Raw genomic sequence first — 20,529 nt, forward strand, 5'->3', positions numbered from 1 at the left:
TTCTTGTGACATTAAGAAAAGTAAGAAATTACTATGTATCTACATCATAAGAGCTATAATCTGTAATTTGCTTATTTCCAGAATTAAGTGCCAAATTGAAAAAAAGACTCAGTTCTAAATATATCTGTGTATTCTCTGGATATTTGAGAGGGGAAAAAAACCAAAATAAATTCCTGTGTGCATTTTTAGCAACAAAAATAGTTTATTATTTTATGATTTTTAGCTTAAAATGAAACTAATGCTCTGTGTGTATGAAATTTCATTAACTATAGCTCACAGAATTGCCTGCATGTATTCAAAAGAATAGAAAGACCTTTATCAGGGATATCAAAATGTAATTTAAAAGTGGCCCCTACAAGCTATAAATGTTAATTTTGAGGACATAAAAGTGTCCTCTTCTAAAATAAAAATCACACCGATTAGCATATAAATCGCTTTAAATGTGCATTTGTAAATCTTATAAATCTTGAATGATATTAGCTTGTAAACAATATAAACTGTAAAATAGTTAAATTCATAAATTTATGTGCTTTAATCTTGAAATTTATATTTGAGAAATAAAATGCAAGTGCCCCCACTCAGAAGACTCGACTCAATGATGCAACAGCACACATAGATAATCACCGTAAATTCTGGAAGGATGCTGTTAGCTTTTTACAAGATATCTCAATATGTTCTCCTTCATGTTGTCCAATAAATCTCACTCATAATATAAATTGTAATCAGAAAGACATAATTCATTTAGTAGAACAGAACAATCCTAGTTAATTAATAGCCACCCAGTGAGGGAATGACTTCTAGGAAGTCAGAGTATCTTTCTTAACCCTAAAATGGCAAAATTTGATCTTATCTTAATAAGATATTAAAGACTCAATGTGCCTGAGTCAAACAAGGATGGAAGGGAGGACCAGAGAGTGAAAGGGAGAGCTGCCAGACTTACAAAGCAGTCGGTGTCCTTAGGTCCCGAGCAGCCTCCAGCACATTCTCGGTGACAGCAGTCACTAACGTAGGGTCCGTAGCATCTGCCATCACACTGTTCTGCACAGACAGTCCTTGTCACTGCAGAAGACAGAGATAGGTCCTCATCAAAGTCAGCCACCAAGAGAAACTTCTAAGGGGATATGAAGTAGCTGAGAAAAGCTGAGCCCTGGAGAAACAATGTACTCAACTGTCATTGACTCAGCTCAGCAAACATTTACTGAACGAAGTCTGAAATTGATCAAAATTACTGCATAAAACCCTTCAAAATTAATACATGAATTTGTTTTCTATATTCTTTCTTGTTCCAGTAAATACTTACAGGCTTTACAAAAATCACACAACTTAGCAAGAAAGAATCAAATTTAGAACAACTGAATGCGACATTTTGGCAGGTTGTGAAGGATGGAGTCAGCAGCGAAGTCAACTTACAGTGTGCACAGTGAGGGCCTGCGGCGGGAGGTGTCCCCAGGAATGAGTGCAAGATTTTTGGTAGTCAATGCAGAAAGGGAAACAGAAACTTTTACATGATTCACATTATATTATTCCCATCAGATACATTGATGATAGGTGATAAAATGGATATGTGACTGACAAATAAATAGGTAGGTAGGCAGGCAGATAGATAGATAGATAGATAGATAGATAGATAGATAGATAGATAGATAGACAAAGAGAGATAGATAATGGATCAGTAGTAGGACAACTGTTTCTATTCCTGAGATTTAAGTCAAATTTCTACTAAGATTTCTGAAAAAGGAGGGACTTGTGTAAGGAACAGAGCAACACCCCAGAAGGAAGGAAAGAAGGAAGGAGGAAAGGAAGAGAGGGAGGGAGGGAGATATAGTCATAGTAAACACAACAAAAACTTCTATTAGTTTTTTCTTATAACATCCTTCAATCCAAGCTGACAGCAGTATGTCAAGGTATACATTGGACATCAAAATTATAGTATTGAGGGACACATTTCTGCTTATCACACTTATTCCAAAGATATATTTTAAAAGTATTTAGAGAAATGAATTTTACAGCATATGTGTAGCACATCATTTCTTTGCTTCTGTATTTCCACTTCAGCCTTGTTTCTTCCCACCTCTTTGAGTTCTTCAAAGCTTCCTTCACTGCTATTATAGCGAGACACCACTCTAGTGTTCCTCAGAGCTGGTCTTCACAATTTTCTTTGGGCTAAGGGCTCATATAACTGGATGAAATCATTCATCTCCACTTTGCATACTACCTATAGGTAGATAACATCAGATCCAGATCTGAATTCTCTATTGAGATGCAACATGTATTTCTAGGCATCTACAAAAGTTCTCATTTAGATGTACAAAATGGAATGTATCATTTCCCCACCTCCACCATTGAGTATATCTCTCTTATTTGTTCCCTTACCTCAATTAATGATAGTACCATCCATCCAGTAGCTCAACTAAAATTTGGGGACATGTTTTCTATTTCTCCTTTCCCCTCACCCTCACTTCTCATACCTAATAAAAATCCCAAATACTAGCAATATATATTTTTCATTACTGTCCCTCCTCTCTACTCCAACTTTGTTCTGAGACTCACCTCTAAATTATTACATAGGCTTCTAAAAGATTTCTCAGATCACAATCCTCTATGCCACTCTAAAAGTAATGATTTGAAAATATGGGCCACTGCATATAAATCAGTGTTGTTTCACAGTATGAAGCTTACTTCCCATCTCTGCACTAGAGGAGTAAACCCTTAGCAAGGAATAAAAGTCCTCTATCAATTGACCACCATTTCTACCAGCATCTCTCACTACTCTCACTGTGATCTTCACATCCAGACAGGGAAATACCATTTGTGGTCCCCAGTTCCTTTCATGGTACTCAATTGTGATTTTCACTGCCTTTTCACAATGCATTCCTTCATGATGAAAAAAACCCTTTCCGGCTTCTCTGTCTAGCAAATACTCATTCATAAGATCCACTTAAGGTGTCATTTTGCTCTGAAACCTTTTCAGACACATCTCCACCCTGAGTTAATCTGACAAACTTGCTTCTGAGAAAGTAAGCAGATGAACTAAATCTACTCATTAACTCTTCATATTCATACAAGTGCTTATATTAACGTTCCTATCCCACATGTCGCGGAGCAACTAGGCCCGTGAGCCACAATTACTGAGCCTGCGCGTCTGGAGCCTGTGCTCCGCAACAAGAGAGGCCGCGATAGTGAGAGGCCCGCGCACCGCGATGAAGAGTGGTCCCCGCTTGCCGCAACTAGAGAAAGCCCTCGCACAGAAACGAAGACCCAACACAGCCATAAATAAATTAAAAAAAAAAAAAAAAAGAGTTGCTCATTGAAATGGCAGACATATGTTAAGTAATCAAATTACTAGATTTGAAATCAGTGTTATCACAGGACAGTCTACTAATTTGTTTTTAGTTGACAGGCTTTGCTCAGCTGGAAAATAGCATGAAGTGAGATAGCAATCATATCCTATAAATCATATCATGTTTTAATCCTAGACATATATGTCTAAGTGTTCATTTCTCTTTTTAACTCTATGGTGATTTAAGGTAACTATACAAAATGTTTCAATTTCTCTTTATTTATATACTTTGGTCTTTCCTACCAAATGAGGAAATTAATGTATATAGTATTTAAAGAAATAACCATGATTTTATTTTTATAAATTATTTATTAAATGTTCATAAGATAATTTCTCTCATTGAGTACACCATTTAAATATAAAAACAATATGTTAGAAAAAGGATCTAACGTAGTACAACCTTAGGTTCAATAATAATTATTATACTGTGTAACTTTTAAAACATGTATTCAAATTATTCAATCATATGTGTTGTCAACTATAAATGTTTCAAAATAGCAATTTCTTCCATACAGTGGTCACCTATCTCACATTTTCTTAGGACACTTTGATGTTAGAGATGCCATTCCATTTCAGGAACATGCAAAGAAACATCCTTCTAAGTCATTATTTTTTAAAATTTTGATTTAAGATATTAAAAGGGAATTCTGGGATTTGTTTCAAAAGCAGTCTACAATTGATTTTTTTCAAAAGGTAAGATACATTTAACACTAAAAAGCACTATTTGTTATCATAGTTTTCACACGACTAAAGTTCAATAAGCATGAAACATATTTAGAAATCTTTGCTTGACAGATAATAAGTAAGCAAAAGAACAAAGCAATAAGCTTAATCTCTAAATAATGATGAGACACTGTTAAGAAACATTTCTTCACATTGTTATGAGTTTTGTTTCCAGAAAGAAAACTTTCCCTTTGTACAGTCTGTTTAATGGCACTTGCTGATTAATAAGCATTACTTAATATGAATTAAACACATCAAACTATACTCATATTTTATTATGATGGAAACACAAAACAAAAAACAGGTCCTGAAATGAATGAGATAATTCACTTAGCCTCCATGGGAACATTAACTTATAATTGCTTTGGTTATATTAATTTCCATCCTTGCTTGACTATTATTTCATTAGAATTTTTTTCCCCTATATTTATTATCTTTTCTAAATTGCTTCATTGGGTACATTACAATATTTGGGTTGAATTTTAACTAGCTTGTTCTTTAGTGGTACAACACTAACTCTGATTGTTTAACATAAAAGATAAAACCTGGGAAATTAAAATGCTTATTACATTAGGGTCAGTAAATTTGAAATTGGAAATGGGGATTCATTCAAAATATCCATGAGAATAAGATGGATATTGGTTCCTTAACGTTTAAGGAACCAAGCATTCTGTAGTAGTAAGAGGATGCTGCTGAGAGAATATCTATCATCTCAAAAAAACTACAGTATTTATAAGTAGGTTTATTATATCAGCATTTCACTAATAAAAACAAGGGCTTAATTACTCCTTAAAATATAATAATAACTACACTTAAAGTTACTCCCTTAGAAGAAATTAATTTTATTTGAAGAACTTTAGCAATTTACTAATCAAATATTTACTGTTACTTCTTATGAGTTACAAAAGGAAAATGAACATTCATAAATGATGCAAAACAGAGCACTGACATCACGGTGACTAACCAAAGGATCGCTGCCCATTAAAAAATAAATGAGGTAAATTTAGGCAAAGTCTTTGTGTTTTCTTCCTTCGTTTTACACCCTGCCCCTTTTTTCCTCCTCCCCATCCATTCCTCCTTCATCATCTCCTCCATCTTCGCACCCTCAGTGCCTTCTGCTTCTCTTCACTTCCTTTACCCAGTGGCTCTGAGCTAGGCTTTCTATTAGATCATTGAACAGGATTCTTGCATCAGTGAAAATTTTGATTTAGTTGATAATCAGTGGGGCCCAAGATTTTCCATTCGAATAAACTCCCAGGTTATGTCACTGCCTACTAGTCTACAGACCTCATTTGGAATAGCAGGATATAGAGTACTTTAAAAAAAAATGCCTGGGAATCACCTAATTCCTATTAAATCAAAATTAACTGCCATGTTCTAGGATTTGATACTTTTAATAAGCTCCCCAGGTGATTTCCAATATGCAGTCTAGAGCTGAAAACCATTATTCTACCCAGTGAAAATGGGAAAAACTCTAGGTTATTTCCACCATTTGATTGATTGACTGACTAATTATTCTTTGTCTGAGATTTAATCACACTGACTGTCCTCGTCCTTTAATTTCCTATTGGCGTTGTTAAGCCCTCTGTCACTAATAGGGAGATTAAGCAAACAGAACTGATGTGCAAGCAAGTAGGAAAATGTGGAAAGAAAAAGACCTAAAGTGGGAACAGAAATATTGCTTGGCTAATTCTGAAGGCAAAAATTTCAGATAAGTAAGAGACAGTCAGAAAACTGTTCCTTTCTCTTACCCAGCAGCTATTTACGTGGCAAGTAACCTGAGCAGTCCCCAATTACATTGCTAAGCATATTTTAAAGCATGCTTATTTTTATTTCATTCTATTTCAGCTAGTATTCAATGACCTGCACCTCTATGCTGCCTAGATTAGTTCTGTTCATTGACCAAATTTTGACAAACTGTGTCCGTGAAACACATTGTGTCCATTAAACAGATAGTACTTCAGTGGAATGGTTTTAGTGTTAGGCTGTTTTCAGTTACAAACTTGGAGGTTTGAACAAGAAGAAAAATGCTTGGGTTAAAGCAGAGGTGATTTGGGTTGGATGTGAAGAATTTATTGACTATTAGAGTGATAAAAACACTGTAATGAGCCACTGAATGGGCTTCTTGAGTCTTTATTTGTCAGTATTGAAGGGAAATCTCTTCTGAATGCTTTAGATCTCCACTAAATTAAAGACAGTGGGCCTGGTGAAATGCTTTCTAGAGGTACCCTCTAGTTCTACAATCTAATATTTATTCCTATGAGTGGTGAAATTGACTGCCCCCCCTGCAAAATGAACGTTTTGGGTTTTGTAACATGCTTCTAGAAAGCTACTATCATCAGAATCGACTTTAAATGAAGCAAATAAAGCTCATAGACCATTCAAGAATATTACTTCCAGAGCATGCTGAAATGTGTAGAAAATCAGGTTTAATGACACTAACACTAAACTATATACCACTATTAATTTTCCCAGGGGAGAATAATTGGACACATCTGTGTGTCCAGTGCCTGATAGACTGTAAGAATCACAAAGAAAGATGCCTGGTCCTCTTCCTACTTTCTGATTCAATAAGTCTAGGGAAGGGGCCAGACAATTCATTTTTTTATTGGGAGTCCCAAGGTTTTCAGAAGTAGCCTTTATAAACCAATATTTTAAAACCTCTCTTCTAAGATACTCTCTCCTTCTTATTGTGTGGCTACTGCAGGAAGGGTAAAGCATTTATTTAGATGGGAAGGCAGAGATGGAGATAGGTCTTAAACTGGACTGCTGCTTCCTATCTCACATTAGATCACAGAATAATTGACAATAATTGTTGCCACACAGAGTCAAGCCTCAGGATACATAAAGACTATATCCTGATCTGGACAGGGAAGGAATTTTGAATTTTAATAATTTAATATTTTATCAGTTATTTTAACCAGCAGCATAAGGCCTAATGCATTGAAAAAAAGGCTAAGTAGAATTATAAAAACATGTCTGGGCTTTCTAAACTACCAGAGTTATACTCATTTTCACATCGCAGAAGAAAATATAACATTATCTTTTATTTCTAATTAGTCTGGTGATAGCTACTCCAAAGGAACTGACCATTCATACCATAAGGCGAACACCCCTAAAAGTATTATAATGGTTTAATCTTATATGCAATAACTGCTACAGTTCATCTGAAAAACATGGCAGATACCTGCAAAGCCCTTACTGAAACTGACATTCAGAGTCAGTAAGTAAAAGTATGCCTAAATTTGGCAGCTACTAATCAGGTTTGACCCTTGTCCCAGTTAATTCCCTGGTGACCCATGGGCTATGACAGCATAATATTGTTAGTTATGTCAAATAGGAAAGGAATCTTGTCTAATCTATTCTTCATCAACAGCTGCTTTATTCATTTATTTAATGAAGTTTTATTCAAACTATTTTCAAAAGACACGCTCAGTGGTTCATTAAGGGACCTTAAAGCTGATTTTAAACTACCCTCTTGGCCACCAGGGAAATTCTCCCTTATTAACAGGCTATTAACATCAGCAAAGTTTATGAGTCAGGATTAAAAAAAACAAAACCGAAAACAATATTGCCCTATTACATGAACTATAAAAGTATTCTTGAGGGTGAGTGTGAGTTTTTGCATAATCTTTCCAAGACTATATATATAGATTCCAAGATAACAACGGAAGTGTATGAATTGGCATAATGAAACCATAAATAGTATTTAAAAATATATTTTTACATTAGAATTGATGGCTACACCTTACAATACACAAATAAATGATATACTGGAAATAAAGTGATTAAAAAATGGAATTGTCTTATCATGGATGTGTTACAAACCAAAAAATGAGGAAAAGTTGACATTCAACTTTTCCAAATCACCTTGCATTATAGCAGACCAAATATCTCTATATCCAGACTTGATGAAAACGAACATACACACACACACGCATGCACACACACAATCTGTTTTGCTTATCCTAGTTCCCTATCCAGAATATCAGTAAACTGAAATAAAGACAATCTCTCCTACCCCGTATATATCTGGATGAGTTTCCTTCTGAAATTGGCCAAAAAAATGCCAATTTTGTAATGAAAATAATCAGAAAATATTAAAATGGAAAAGACAGACCCTCATCAGGTAAGCAATGAATAAATATTTGTTGAACTAATGAATGATGCTAGTCTAAAATTCTCATTTTAGGAGGAAGTTAAAATCCAAGTAAATTGACTTGCTCATGGACAAATCCAAAATAATGTCCATACATCTCTAAGAGATATCACTATCTCATCAGGGTTTTCCAGGCAATATCTAGTTTCTTAATATCACAGCAGAGCCCACATCTAATAATCAAATAATATTCACTTTGGAAATTAAAATACCAAACGATGCTCAAATGCAAGATGAAATACTACATTTAATAGCACAAGAAAACTGGAAATTAGCTATCCTCAGCTAAATCAATGTGCTCCTTTCTGATGTCAACTTATTTTTCAGCCAAATACACACTCAATCACGTTGTTTCTGTCTCAGAAGGAAGGATGTTCTTTTCCTGCTTTAGAAAGTTCCTGAGCTCTAGATTACCCAGTCCATTAATGTTCAAGTCCAAATTTTTGCATTGCAAATTATTTATAGTCTCTCATCTATAATCAGCTTCTTTCTTTACTGGCCATTTCTTCATGGCTAATAGTTGAGACTCTCATATTTAAAATAAAAATTTAAAAATAATCCTTCTTTTACCTCATGCTCTTCATTACCCTCAGAAAGCCAAGCATTTTTCAACAGTCACTTATAACACATTTTCTGCTGTATCTCAAATATCTATCTCCAGCCCCTTTTCACAATATCTCTAAATATCTCATCTTAGTTTCCAATTAGTAACTGATATTTATTAGGCATTTCTACTTGGATGAATAAGAAATATCTAAGACTCATAAAGGACATAACTAAGGTTTTATTTCCATCCTCAATCCAGCCACAGCACTGATCTCCACCTATATGCTTGATCTCAGTGACTACTGCCATCGTTGATTTAACTGATCCAACTTCTAACTTGGAACCCAATCTCAAATTTCTTCTCTTCTCTCCCTCACAGCCAAATTGGTTGGTCACCAAGCCTCACTATAAACTCTACTGTCTATTTCTTAAATTTCCTTTTTTCCATCCTGTTTTTTTCATGTTCTAAACTCCTGTTCTGCCTATCTGATGTCTGCACATTCTTCAAAGGTCAAGTCAATAGAAATCCCTTTGTTAACCCTTCATTGAATCCCTTACTTAGGACCCCTTACCTTGCATCCGCCTCAAAGTTTGTCCTTGGTGAACTCATTTCATGGCATAAAGATTTCTATTACAGCCCTAACCCCATTATGTTGTAATTGGGTACTTCTGTGACCATCTACATCATGAATACAGAATATTGGAGGCACAAACCAATTTGTATTCACCTTTTATGTTCAAACCTTAGCACAGTACCTGACACTTTAAAAGCATCAATAAATGTTTGAGAATAGTCACACACAAGCCCATATGCAAACAATCTATGGTGATAAAAACATCAGAGAGTTTCAAGGATACTGTGCATTATTAATATCTATCTACACAATAATATAAACCAATAACATACATACATGTATAGAGATAGAGATATTGAGATAATATAGATGATACAGATATAGACATAGATATATAGAGATGAATAACATATAGATAGATGACAGGTATAGAGATCATACATATAGAGATAGATATATATATAGGAATAGGTATACATGTAGATATAGATATAGATAGAGTGCCAAAATAACACCATGCAGATAAATCTTCTTTGGGAGAAGTAGATCCTAACACACAGTAAGTTGGAAACTACTTTAATGATTCATATAGCACTTTCCACATTTGTTACTCTCTGGAGACAATTTAAGTATTTGCAATATTTATAATATATAAAGATTCACACTAATTATATATGAAGAAGTCTTTCAAATCAAAATACTGTAGAAAAATTGAGCAAAGACTATGAATAAAAAGTTTAAGAAAAAAGTAGTTAGAAATGCTCAATAATTATGTAAAAAAGACGTTTGACTTCAGCTATAATCCAGGAACTATAAATTAAATCAGGGAAATGTTGTTGTGTACATAATTCTTAAATGAAAAAAGAAATATCTAGTTTTCATGCAGGTTAAAGATTGGGCAAACTATTCGTGTGTATCAAAATTGATACAAGATTTTGGAAAAGTAATTTGCTGCTAACAAATTTGTGTATGTAAATTCACATGTGACCAAGCAGTTTTATTTCTAGCAATCTGACACGGAAAATGTGCACATATGGACAGATTTGTATTTAAAATGCTCATTGGTTGTAATTGAGACTAATAGAATGTAACCTAATGTCCACTAAGAAGGAATCTGTTAAGTAAATTACAGGTCACCCAGAATTTGGGAAACTCCTGCAGCACTAAATAAAGAATGAAGTTAATCTCAATCTGCTGAAATGAAAGGATTTTGAAAATATAATGTACAATGAAATAAAAGTGACAGAAGAGTAAATATAGTGTACTTATTTTTGTAAAACAAAATCCCAGAATTTATATAGGCTTATGTGAATAAATATACACATGAATGTACACATATATACCAAACATTACCATAAAGTAATCACTTTATGGAAAAATGTAGGTTGGGGGGAATGGTACTCATTGATGGGGATACATTATCACTTTTAATTCTATACATTTGAGTATCACAAAAATTTTTCTAAAAAAAAACTATAATATGAAATAATCTATGAATTTGGCAGAGCAAGTTAATTATCCCAGTGTTACAGATGAAGAAATTAACATTTAAAAAATATTTAACTAGCTTATCCTAGGTCACATAATTTATTATAAAGTAGGGTTTTAAATTAATTTCCAGAATTGTATATATCTTCCTTAATATGTTTACATTAAAGAGCCACAAACAATAGGTGTCTAAAGACTAAAGGGAGTGAGGGTGGGAGGAACATAGTTCCAAAAACTATTTAAAATACAACATGGGAGGAGGAACTAAGATGGCGGAGTAGAAGGATGTGCTCTCACCCTCTCTTGCGAGGACACCAGAATCAGAACTAGCTGCTGGACAATCATCGACAGGAAGACACTTGAACTCACCAAAAAAGATACCCCACATCCAATGACAAAGGAGAAGCCACAATGAGACGGTAGGAGGGGTGCAATCACAGTAAAATCAAATCCCATAACTGGTGGGTGGGTGACTTACAGACTGGAGAACACTTATACCACAGAAGTCACCCACTGGAGTGAAGGTTCTGAGCCCCAAGTCAGGCTTACCAACCTGGGGGTCCAGCAACGGGAGGAGGAATTCCTAGAGAATCAGATTTTGAAGCCTAGTGGGAATTGATTGCAGGATTCGACAGGACTGGGGGAAACAGAGACTCCACTATTGGAGGGCACACACAAAGTAGTGTGCACATTGGGACCCAGGGGAAGGAGCAGTGACCCCAGGGGAGACTGAACCAGTCCCACCTGCTAGTGTTGGAGGGTCTCCTGCAGAGGCGGGGGATGGGGGGCTGTGGCTCATGGTGGGGACAAGGACACTGGCAGCAGAAGTTCTGGGAAGTACTCCTTGGCGTGAACCCTCCCAGCATCTGTAATTAGCCCCAACAAAGAGCCCAGGTAGGCTCCAGTGTTGGGTTGCCTCAGGCCAAACAACCAACAGGGAGGGAACCCAGCCCCACCCATCAACAGTCAAGTGGATTAAAGTTTTACTGAGCTCTGCCCACCAGAGCAACAGTCAGCTCTACCCACCACCAGTCCCTCCCATCCAGCCTCTTAGATAGCCTCAACCACCAGAGGGCAGACAGCAGAAGCAAAAACTACAATCCTGCAGCCTGTGGAACAAAAACCACATTCACAGAAAGACAGACAAGATGAAAAGGGAGAGGGCTATGTACCAGATGAAGAAACAAGATAAAACCTCAGAAAAACAACTAAATGAAGTGGAGATAGGCAACCTTCCAGAAAAAGAAATCAGAATAATGATAGTGAAGACGATCCAGGACCTCTGATAAAGAATGGAGGCAAAGACCGAGAAGATGCAAAAAATGATTAACAAAGACCTAGAAGAATTAAAGAACAAACAGAGATGAACAATAAAATAACTGAAATGAAAACTACACTAGAAGGAATCAATAGTAGAATAACTGAGGCAGAAGAACGGATAAGTGACCTGGAAGACAGAATGGTGGAATTCACTGCTGCGGAACAGAATAAAGAAAAAAGAATGAAAAGAAATGAAGACAGACTAAGAGATTTCTGGGACAACATCAAATGCAACAACATTCGCATTATAGGGGTCCCAGAAGGAGAAGAGAGAGAGAAAGGACCCGAGAAAATATTTGAAGAGATTATAGTCGAAAACTTCCTTAACATGGGAAACGAAAAAGCCACCCAAGTCCAGGAAGCGCAGAGAGTCCCATACAGGATAAACCCAAGGAGAAACATGCTGAGACACATAGTAATCAAATTGGCAAAAATTAAAGACAAAGAAAAATTATTGAAAGCAGCAAGGGTAAAACGAAAGAAAACATACAAGGGAACTCCCATAAGGTTAAGAGCTGATTTCTCAGCATAAACTCTACAAGCCAGAAGGGAGTGGCATGATATACTTAAAGTGATGAAAGGGAAGAAGCTACAACCAAGATTACTCTACCCAGCAAGGATCTCATTCAGATTCCATGGAGAAATCAAAAGCTTTACAGACAAGCAAAACTAAGAGAATTCAGCACCACCAAATCAGCTTTACAACAAATGCTAAAGGAACTTCTCTAAGTGGGAAACACAGGAGAAGAAAAGGACCTACAAAAACAAACCCAAAACAATTAAGAAAATGGTCACAGGAACATACATATCGATAATTACCTTAAACGTGAATGGATTAAATGATCCTAACAAAAGACACAAGCTTGCTGAATGGATACAAAAACAAGACCCATATGTATGCTGTCTACAAAAGACCCACTTCAGGACTAGGGACACATACAGACTGAAAGTGAGGGGATGGAAAAAGATATTCCATGCAAATGGAAATCAAAAGACAGCTGGAGTAGCAAAACTCATATCAGATAAAATAGACTTTAAAGTAAAGAATGTTACAAGAGACAAGGAAGGACACTACATAATGATCAAGGGATCAATCCAAGAAGAAGACATAACAATTCTAAATATATATGCACCCAACATAGGAGCACCTCAATACATAAGTCAACTGCTAAAAGCTATAAAAGAGGAAATCGACAGTAACACAATAATAGTGGGGGACGTTAACACCTCACTAACACCAATGGACAGATCATCCAAAATGAAAATAAATAAGGAAACAGAAGCTTTAAATGACACAATAGACCAGATAGATTTAATTGATATTTATAGGACATTCCATCCCATAACAGCAGATTACACTTTCTTCTCAAGTGCGCACGGAACATTCTCCAGGATAGATCACATCTTGGGTTACAAATCAAGCCTCAGTAAATTTAAGAAAATTGAAATCATATCAAGCATCTTTTCTGACCACAACGCTATGTGATTAGAAATAAATTACAGGGAAAAAAACGTAAATAAGACAAACACATGGAGGCTAAACAATATGTTATTAAATAACCGAGAGATCACTGAAGAAATCAAAGAGGAAATCAAAAAATACCTAGAGACAAATGACAATGAAAACATAATGATCCAAAACCTATGGGATGCAGAAAAAGCAGTTCTAAGAGGGAAGTTTAGAGCTATACAAGCCTACCTCAAGAAACAAGAAAAATCTCAAGTAAACAATCTAACCTTACACCTAAAGGAACTAGAGAAGAAGAACAAACAAAACCCAAAGTTAGCAGAAGGAAAGAAATCACAAAGATCAGAGCAGAAATAAATGAAATAGAAACAAAGAAAACAATAGCAAAAATCAATAAAACTAAAAGCTGGTTCTTTGAGAAGATAAACAAAATTGATAAACCATTAGCCAGACTCATCAAGAAAAAGAGGGAGAGGACTCAAATCAATAAAATTAGAAATGAAAAAGAAGAAGTTACAACAGACACCGCAGAAATACAAAGCATCCTAAGAGACTACTACAAGCAACTCTGTGCCAATAAAATGGACAACCTGGAAGAAGTGGACAAATTCTTAGAAAGGTATAACCTTCCAGACTGAACCAGGAAGAAACAGAAAATATGAACAGACCAATCACAAGTAATGAAATTGAAACTGTGATTAAAAATCTTTCAACAAACAAAAGTCCAGGACCAGATGGCTTCACAGGTGAATTCTATCAAACATTTAGAGAAGAGCTAACACCCATCCTTCTCAAACTCTTCCAAAATATTGCAGAGGAAGGAACACTCCCAAACTCATTCAATGAGGCCACCATCACCCTGATACCAAAACCAGACAAAGATACTACAAAAAAAGAAAATTACAGACCAATATAACTGATGAATAGAGACGCAAAAACCCTCAACGCAATACTAGCAAACAAAACCCAACAACACATTAAAAAGATCATACCCTATGATCAAGTGGGATTTATACCAGGGATGCAAGGATTCTTCAGTATACGCATATCAATCAATGTGATACACCATATTAACACACTGAAGAATACAAACCGTATGATCATCTCAATAGATGCAGAAAAAGCTTTTGACAGAATTCAACACCCATTTATGATAAAAACTCTCCAGAAAGTGGGCATAGAGGGAACCTACCTCAACATAATAAAGGCCATATATGACAAACCCACAGCAAACATCATTCTCAATGGTGAAAAACTGAAAACATTTCCTTAAGGTCAGGAACAAGACAAGGCTGTCCACTCTTGCCACTATTATTCAACATAGTTTTGGAAGTCCTAGCCACAGCAATCAGAGAAGAAAAAGAAATAAAAGGAATACAAATTGGAAAAGAAGAAGTAAAACTGTCACTGTTTGTAGATGACATGATACTATACATAGAGAATCCTAAATATGCCACCAGAAAACTCCTAGAGCTAATCAATGAATTTGGTAAAGTTGCAGGATACAAAATTAATGCACAGAAATCTGTTGCATTCCTATACACCAACAATGAAAAATCTGAACGAGAAATTATGGAAACACTCCCATTTACCATTGCAACAAAAAGAATAAAATACCTAGGAATAAACCTACCTAGGGAGACAAAAGACCTGTATGCAGAAAACTATAAGACACTGATGAAAGAAATTAAAGATGATACCAAGAGATGGAGAGATATACCATGTTCTTGGATTGGAAGAATCAATATTGTGAAAATGACTACACTACCCAAAGCAATCTACAGATTCAATGCAATCCCTATCAAATTACCAATGGCATTTTTTACGGAGCTAGAACAAATCATCTTAAAATTTGTATGGAGACACAAAAGACCCCGAATAGCCAAAGCAGTCTTGAGGCAAAAAAATGGAGCTGGAGGAATCAGACTCCCTGACTTCAGACTATACTACAAAGCTACAGTAATCAAGACAATATGGTACTGGCACAAAAACAGAAACATAGATCAATGGAACAAGATAGAAAGCCCAGAGATTAACCCACGCACCTATGGTCAACTAATCTATGACAAAGGAGGCAAAGATATACAATGGAGAAAAGACAGTCTCTTCAATAAGTGGTGCTGGGAAAACTGGACAGCTACATGTAAAAGAATGAAATTAGAATACTCCCTAACACCATACACAAAAATAAACTCAAAATGGATTCGAGACCTAAATGTAAGACCAAACACTATAAAACTCTTAGAGGAAAACATAGGAAGAACACTCTTTGACCTAAATCACAGCAAGATCTTTTTTGATCCACCTCCTAGAGTAATGGAAATAAAAACAAAAATAAACAAGTGGGACCTAATGAAACTTCAAAGCTTTTGCACAGCAAAGGAAACCATAAACAAGACGAAAAGACAACCCTCAGAATGGGAGAAAATATGTGCAAATGAATCAACGGACAAAGGATTAATCTCCAAAATATATAAACAGCTCATTCAGCTCAATATTAAAGAAACAAACACCCCAATCCAAAAATGGGCAGAAGACCTAAATAGACATTTCTCCAAAGAAGACATACAGACGGCCATGAAGCACATGAAAAGATGCTCAACATCACTAATTATTAGAGAAATGCAAATCAAAACTACAATGAGGTATCACCTCACTCCTGTTAGAATGGGCATCATCAGAAAATCTACAAACAACAAATGCTGGAGAGGGTGTGGAGAAAAGGGAACCCTCTTGCACTGTTGGTGGGAATGTAAATTGATACAGCCACTATGGAGAACAATATGGAGGTTCCTTAAAAAACTAAAAATAGAATTACCATATGACCCAGCAATCCCACTACTGGGCATATACCCAGAGAAAACCGTAATTCAAAAAGACACATGCACCCGAATGTTCATTGCGGCACTATTTACAATAGCCAGGTCATGGAAGCAACCTAAATGCCCATCAACAGACGAATGGATAAAGAAAATGGGGTACATATATACAATGGAATATTACTCAGCCATAAAAAGGAACGAAATTGAGTCATTTGTTGAGACATGGATGGATCTAGAGACTGTCATACAGAGTGAAGTAAGTCAGAAAGAGAAAAACAAATATCGTATATTAACGTATGTATGTGGAACCTAGAAAAATGGTACAGATGAACCAGTTTACAGGGCAGAAGTTGAGACACAGATGTAGAGAACAAACGTATGGACACCAAGGGGGGAAAACCGTGGTGGGATGGGCATGGTGGTGTGCTAAATTGAGCGATTGGGATTGACATGTATACACTGATGTGTATAAAACTGATGACTAATAAGAACCTGCAGTATAAAAAAACAAAGAAACAAACAAACAAAACAACTAATACTAAACTTTCTTTGGGTTATTTGTATGGAAATATGTTAATATAAATGTTTCAGACGTTACATGAAATTTCTAAAAACCTTATATGTTCTGGTATAATGTTATAAGTCATAATTCTAGTTATTACTTTAAAATGTATATCTCAGAAATAACTTAATTTTCTTGTCAATTGCATTATTATGAACTTTCATCAAATCTTTAACTGTGGTCATTTTTAAGTCTTTTGTCATTTACAGACATTTCTGGGTGTACTCTGATGCTTTTGCAAAAATGTTCCTATAAAAGGGTTTCATCGTCAAGGAATTCATGGAAAAGACTCTGACAAGTACAGGTTTCTGGTAACTGACTATACTGCTGAACTGAATGAATAAGCATTTTCAGAACTCTAATGGAAGACTGATGAATTCATAAAAGTGCTAACAAAAGATCAACATAAAAAAAAATTAATTACATGGGACTGAGTGAATTGATAAGGATGATTATAATTTTTGTGACTTTCTGTTTGAATAAAAAAAAAAAAATCCCACAAGGACTCAGAGGCAAAAAATATACAAATCAATTTTCACTGCAAAGTAAAGGAGCTGTTACAGTGGAGGATTACTGGACTGAATGTCAATATTATGACATAGTATGAGTGTGTTTCGTGTTTGGTAATTGCAATCATTGTTGCTTTTGTTGTGGTCATCCATTTACAATGCTTGGTGTCAGTTTATTTATCTTTCGTAAAAAAAAATACAGTGTGTGTGTGTGTGTGTGTGTGTGTGTGTGTGTGTGTGTGAAAAAATAAATAAATAAATAAATAAATAAATTTTTAAAGGGTACAAAACTTCCAGTCATAAGATAAATAAGTACTAGAGATGTAATGTACAACATGATAAAGATAATTAACACTGCTGTACTATACATATGAAAGTTGTTAAGAGAGTAATCCTAAGAGTTCTTATCATAAGGACAAAATGGTTTTTTTTCCCTATTTCTTTAATTTTGTATTGATATGAGAGATGATGAATGCTCACTAAACTTATCATGATAATCATTTCATGATGTATATAAGTCAAATCACTATGCTGGACACCTAAACTTATAGAGTACTGTATGTCATTTATATCTCAATACAACTGGAAAAAAAATTAAATTCTAAAAAAAAATAAAATACAGTATGGAATAACTAAAATGATCTACACATAACTGCTTTACATTCTTGAAAAATAATTAGTTCTATAGTCATTTTAAGTAACAACACAATTACAAATGATGAGTAATGAAGACTAAGATATTATTCAAATACTCTTCAAATTTATAGCAAAGCCATAGAAATAAGATTATTTTATATTTAGCATTTTATAGACCCTTATATATGACTGAATTTAACCTACTGGTTTTACAGAAGAGAAAACTGAGGCCCAGATAGGGCCAACATTCAAGTCCATGTCTCAATAATAACAGAATTTTAAAGCGGAGCTACCTAAAATAGTTACACCAAAAGCACATGCTTCAAGCATATACAAAAGAATGTTTTCAAAATATTACTTTTATTCTCATAGAATGTATGTTTGAGTTTATTATTTTTAAAAGGATAATCACGACTGCCTAAAAGTTAAATGATGTTCCTTTTCGGTGTTTTTCCAACTTTTTTTTTTTTTCATCACAATTTATAGTACAATTTTACATCATGGCTCAGTACACATATCCATGATGAAAAGTTTTAAGGCATTATATTGACCCTAATTATGTGCAAAGTATTTTGATACTGTCTTTTCTATTCTATTGTAATCTGGTTTATTTCATTCTAATCTATTCTATTTCAAGAAAAATTTAACGTTGGTCAGGGTCCACAGAAATGACTTTACAATCCACTAACGAGTTGCAACCAGTGATTAGAGAGCACTATTCAATTGCATGGACAAAGGTCAAAATAGAAAATTAGGGAACTTAATCTTAGTGCTTCTTTTATATATGTGCAGTAAATTGGCCTTCTAATGAATTCAGGAATGTAAAGCCACTGGACATGAAATTTTCTTTTTCTGAGGTTTTATGATCCCAGAGGCTATGGAAAATCATTGCACAACAGTGCCTGCCGCAATGCTTTCCCTCCAGAGTTGCACCGCTGAGACTGGTGAGTCCCAGAAGTTTGTGTTTTATATTCCCATCGTCACAATGAAAATTTGGGGTAGTTAAGTCTGATTTTGTCCTACACGGCAGTGTGTTAAACTGTGGGCCAGTATAAAACAACATTTGGGATTCTCTTTGAGTAAAATTTTTATAGAAAATAATATATCTATAGATATTTAAAGCTTTTATGTATTATTAATATATCACTAAAAATTATCATCTCTCTGATATAGACAAAACTTTGGACATCCCCCAAAATTACAAAAAGAGTCATAATAAAAAGAGTATAATTTTTTGTTGTTCCTTCCTTTTTTAAAATTCTGAAATTACATAAGTAATACATGGTTTTAGAGAAATATGTCACTATAAATATGCAAAATTTAAAAAATATTTTCTTACCACATCAATAACCAATGTCAATTTTGGGGTGTCTATATGCTGTCCTCCCTGTTATAGCTCCATGGTAGTGTGACAGTTAAAAGAGCACAAAATACACATCCAGAAGTAATTCACTGGGTGTATATCCAAAAGAACACTAATGTAATTAAAATAATCTTTTTCTTCGTTTAAAATTTCTACCTTTTATGTCATGTTTAAAAAAAAAAAAGACGCAGACGTAGAGAATAGACTTGAGGACACGGGGAAGGGGAAGGGGAAGGGTAAGCTGGGACGAAGTGAGAGAGTGGCACTGACATATATACACTACCAAATGTAAAATAGATAGCTAGTGGGAAGCAGCCGCATAGCACAGGGAGATCAGCTCTGGGCTTTGTGACCACCTAGAGGGGTGGGATAGGGAGGGTGGGAGGAAGACGCAAGAGGGAGGGGAAATGGGGATATATGTATACGTATAGCTGATTCACTCTGTTATACAGCAGAAACTAACACAACATTGTAAAGCAATTATACTCCAATAAAGATGTTAAAAAAATAAAAAATAAAATGACAAGTCAAGCTTTAATGGTTATAAAAGGGGAAAAAAAAAGTCATCATGTCATAGCTTTTACCTACATTTTTTAGTACTTTCAGTTATTTCATGCTTTTTTAACTTTTCGTCTACAATCTATTTCATGCTTTTGTAACATTTCGTCTACAATCTATTTCATGCTTTTTAAACTTTTAGTCTACAATCCATCTATAATCTATAGTCTTTCTGATGCCTTTTAAACTTTTAATGTACAATTCATCTCATGTTTTGTTTTATGGTGGGGATCTAACTTTATTTTTTCCATATTGTGAACCATTTGTTCTCACACTATTTATTGAATAATCTATACATTTGCCATTAAAAAATGCTAACTTTATAAAAACCAAATTACCATATAGACTTTAGACTCTATCTGAACTTTCTATTACCTTCCATTGAGCCAATTCCGTTCTGAACTAATACCATACTGCTTTAATACTTATTACTTTTTAACATTTTAATACTCGGGGAGAG

At 34.9% G+C, this 20,529-nt stretch overlaps 1 protein-coding gene across 1 annotated transcript in view; it reads right to left on the reverse strand.

The window, feature by feature from the left end:
* ERBB4 (erb-b2 receptor tyrosine kinase 4) overlaps positions 1 to 20,529 on the reverse strand; it is a 1,174,475-nt gene that overhangs the window by 321,489 nt on the left and 832,457 nt on the right. Inside the window, exon 7 of the mRNA XM_082466966.1 lies at positions 941 to 1,059. Within this exon, the coding sequence (XP_082323092.1) occupies positions 941 to 1,059 (119 nt within the window). The remainder of the gene's footprint in view (positions 1 to 940; positions 1,060 to 20,529) is intronic.

This window comes from Balaenoptera physalus (genome assembly GCF_965194825.1).
Source record: "Balaenoptera physalus genome assembly, chromosome: 6".
Taxonomy (NCBI): Eukaryota; Metazoa; Chordata; class Mammalia; order Artiodactyla; family Balaenopteridae; genus Balaenoptera; species Balaenoptera physalus.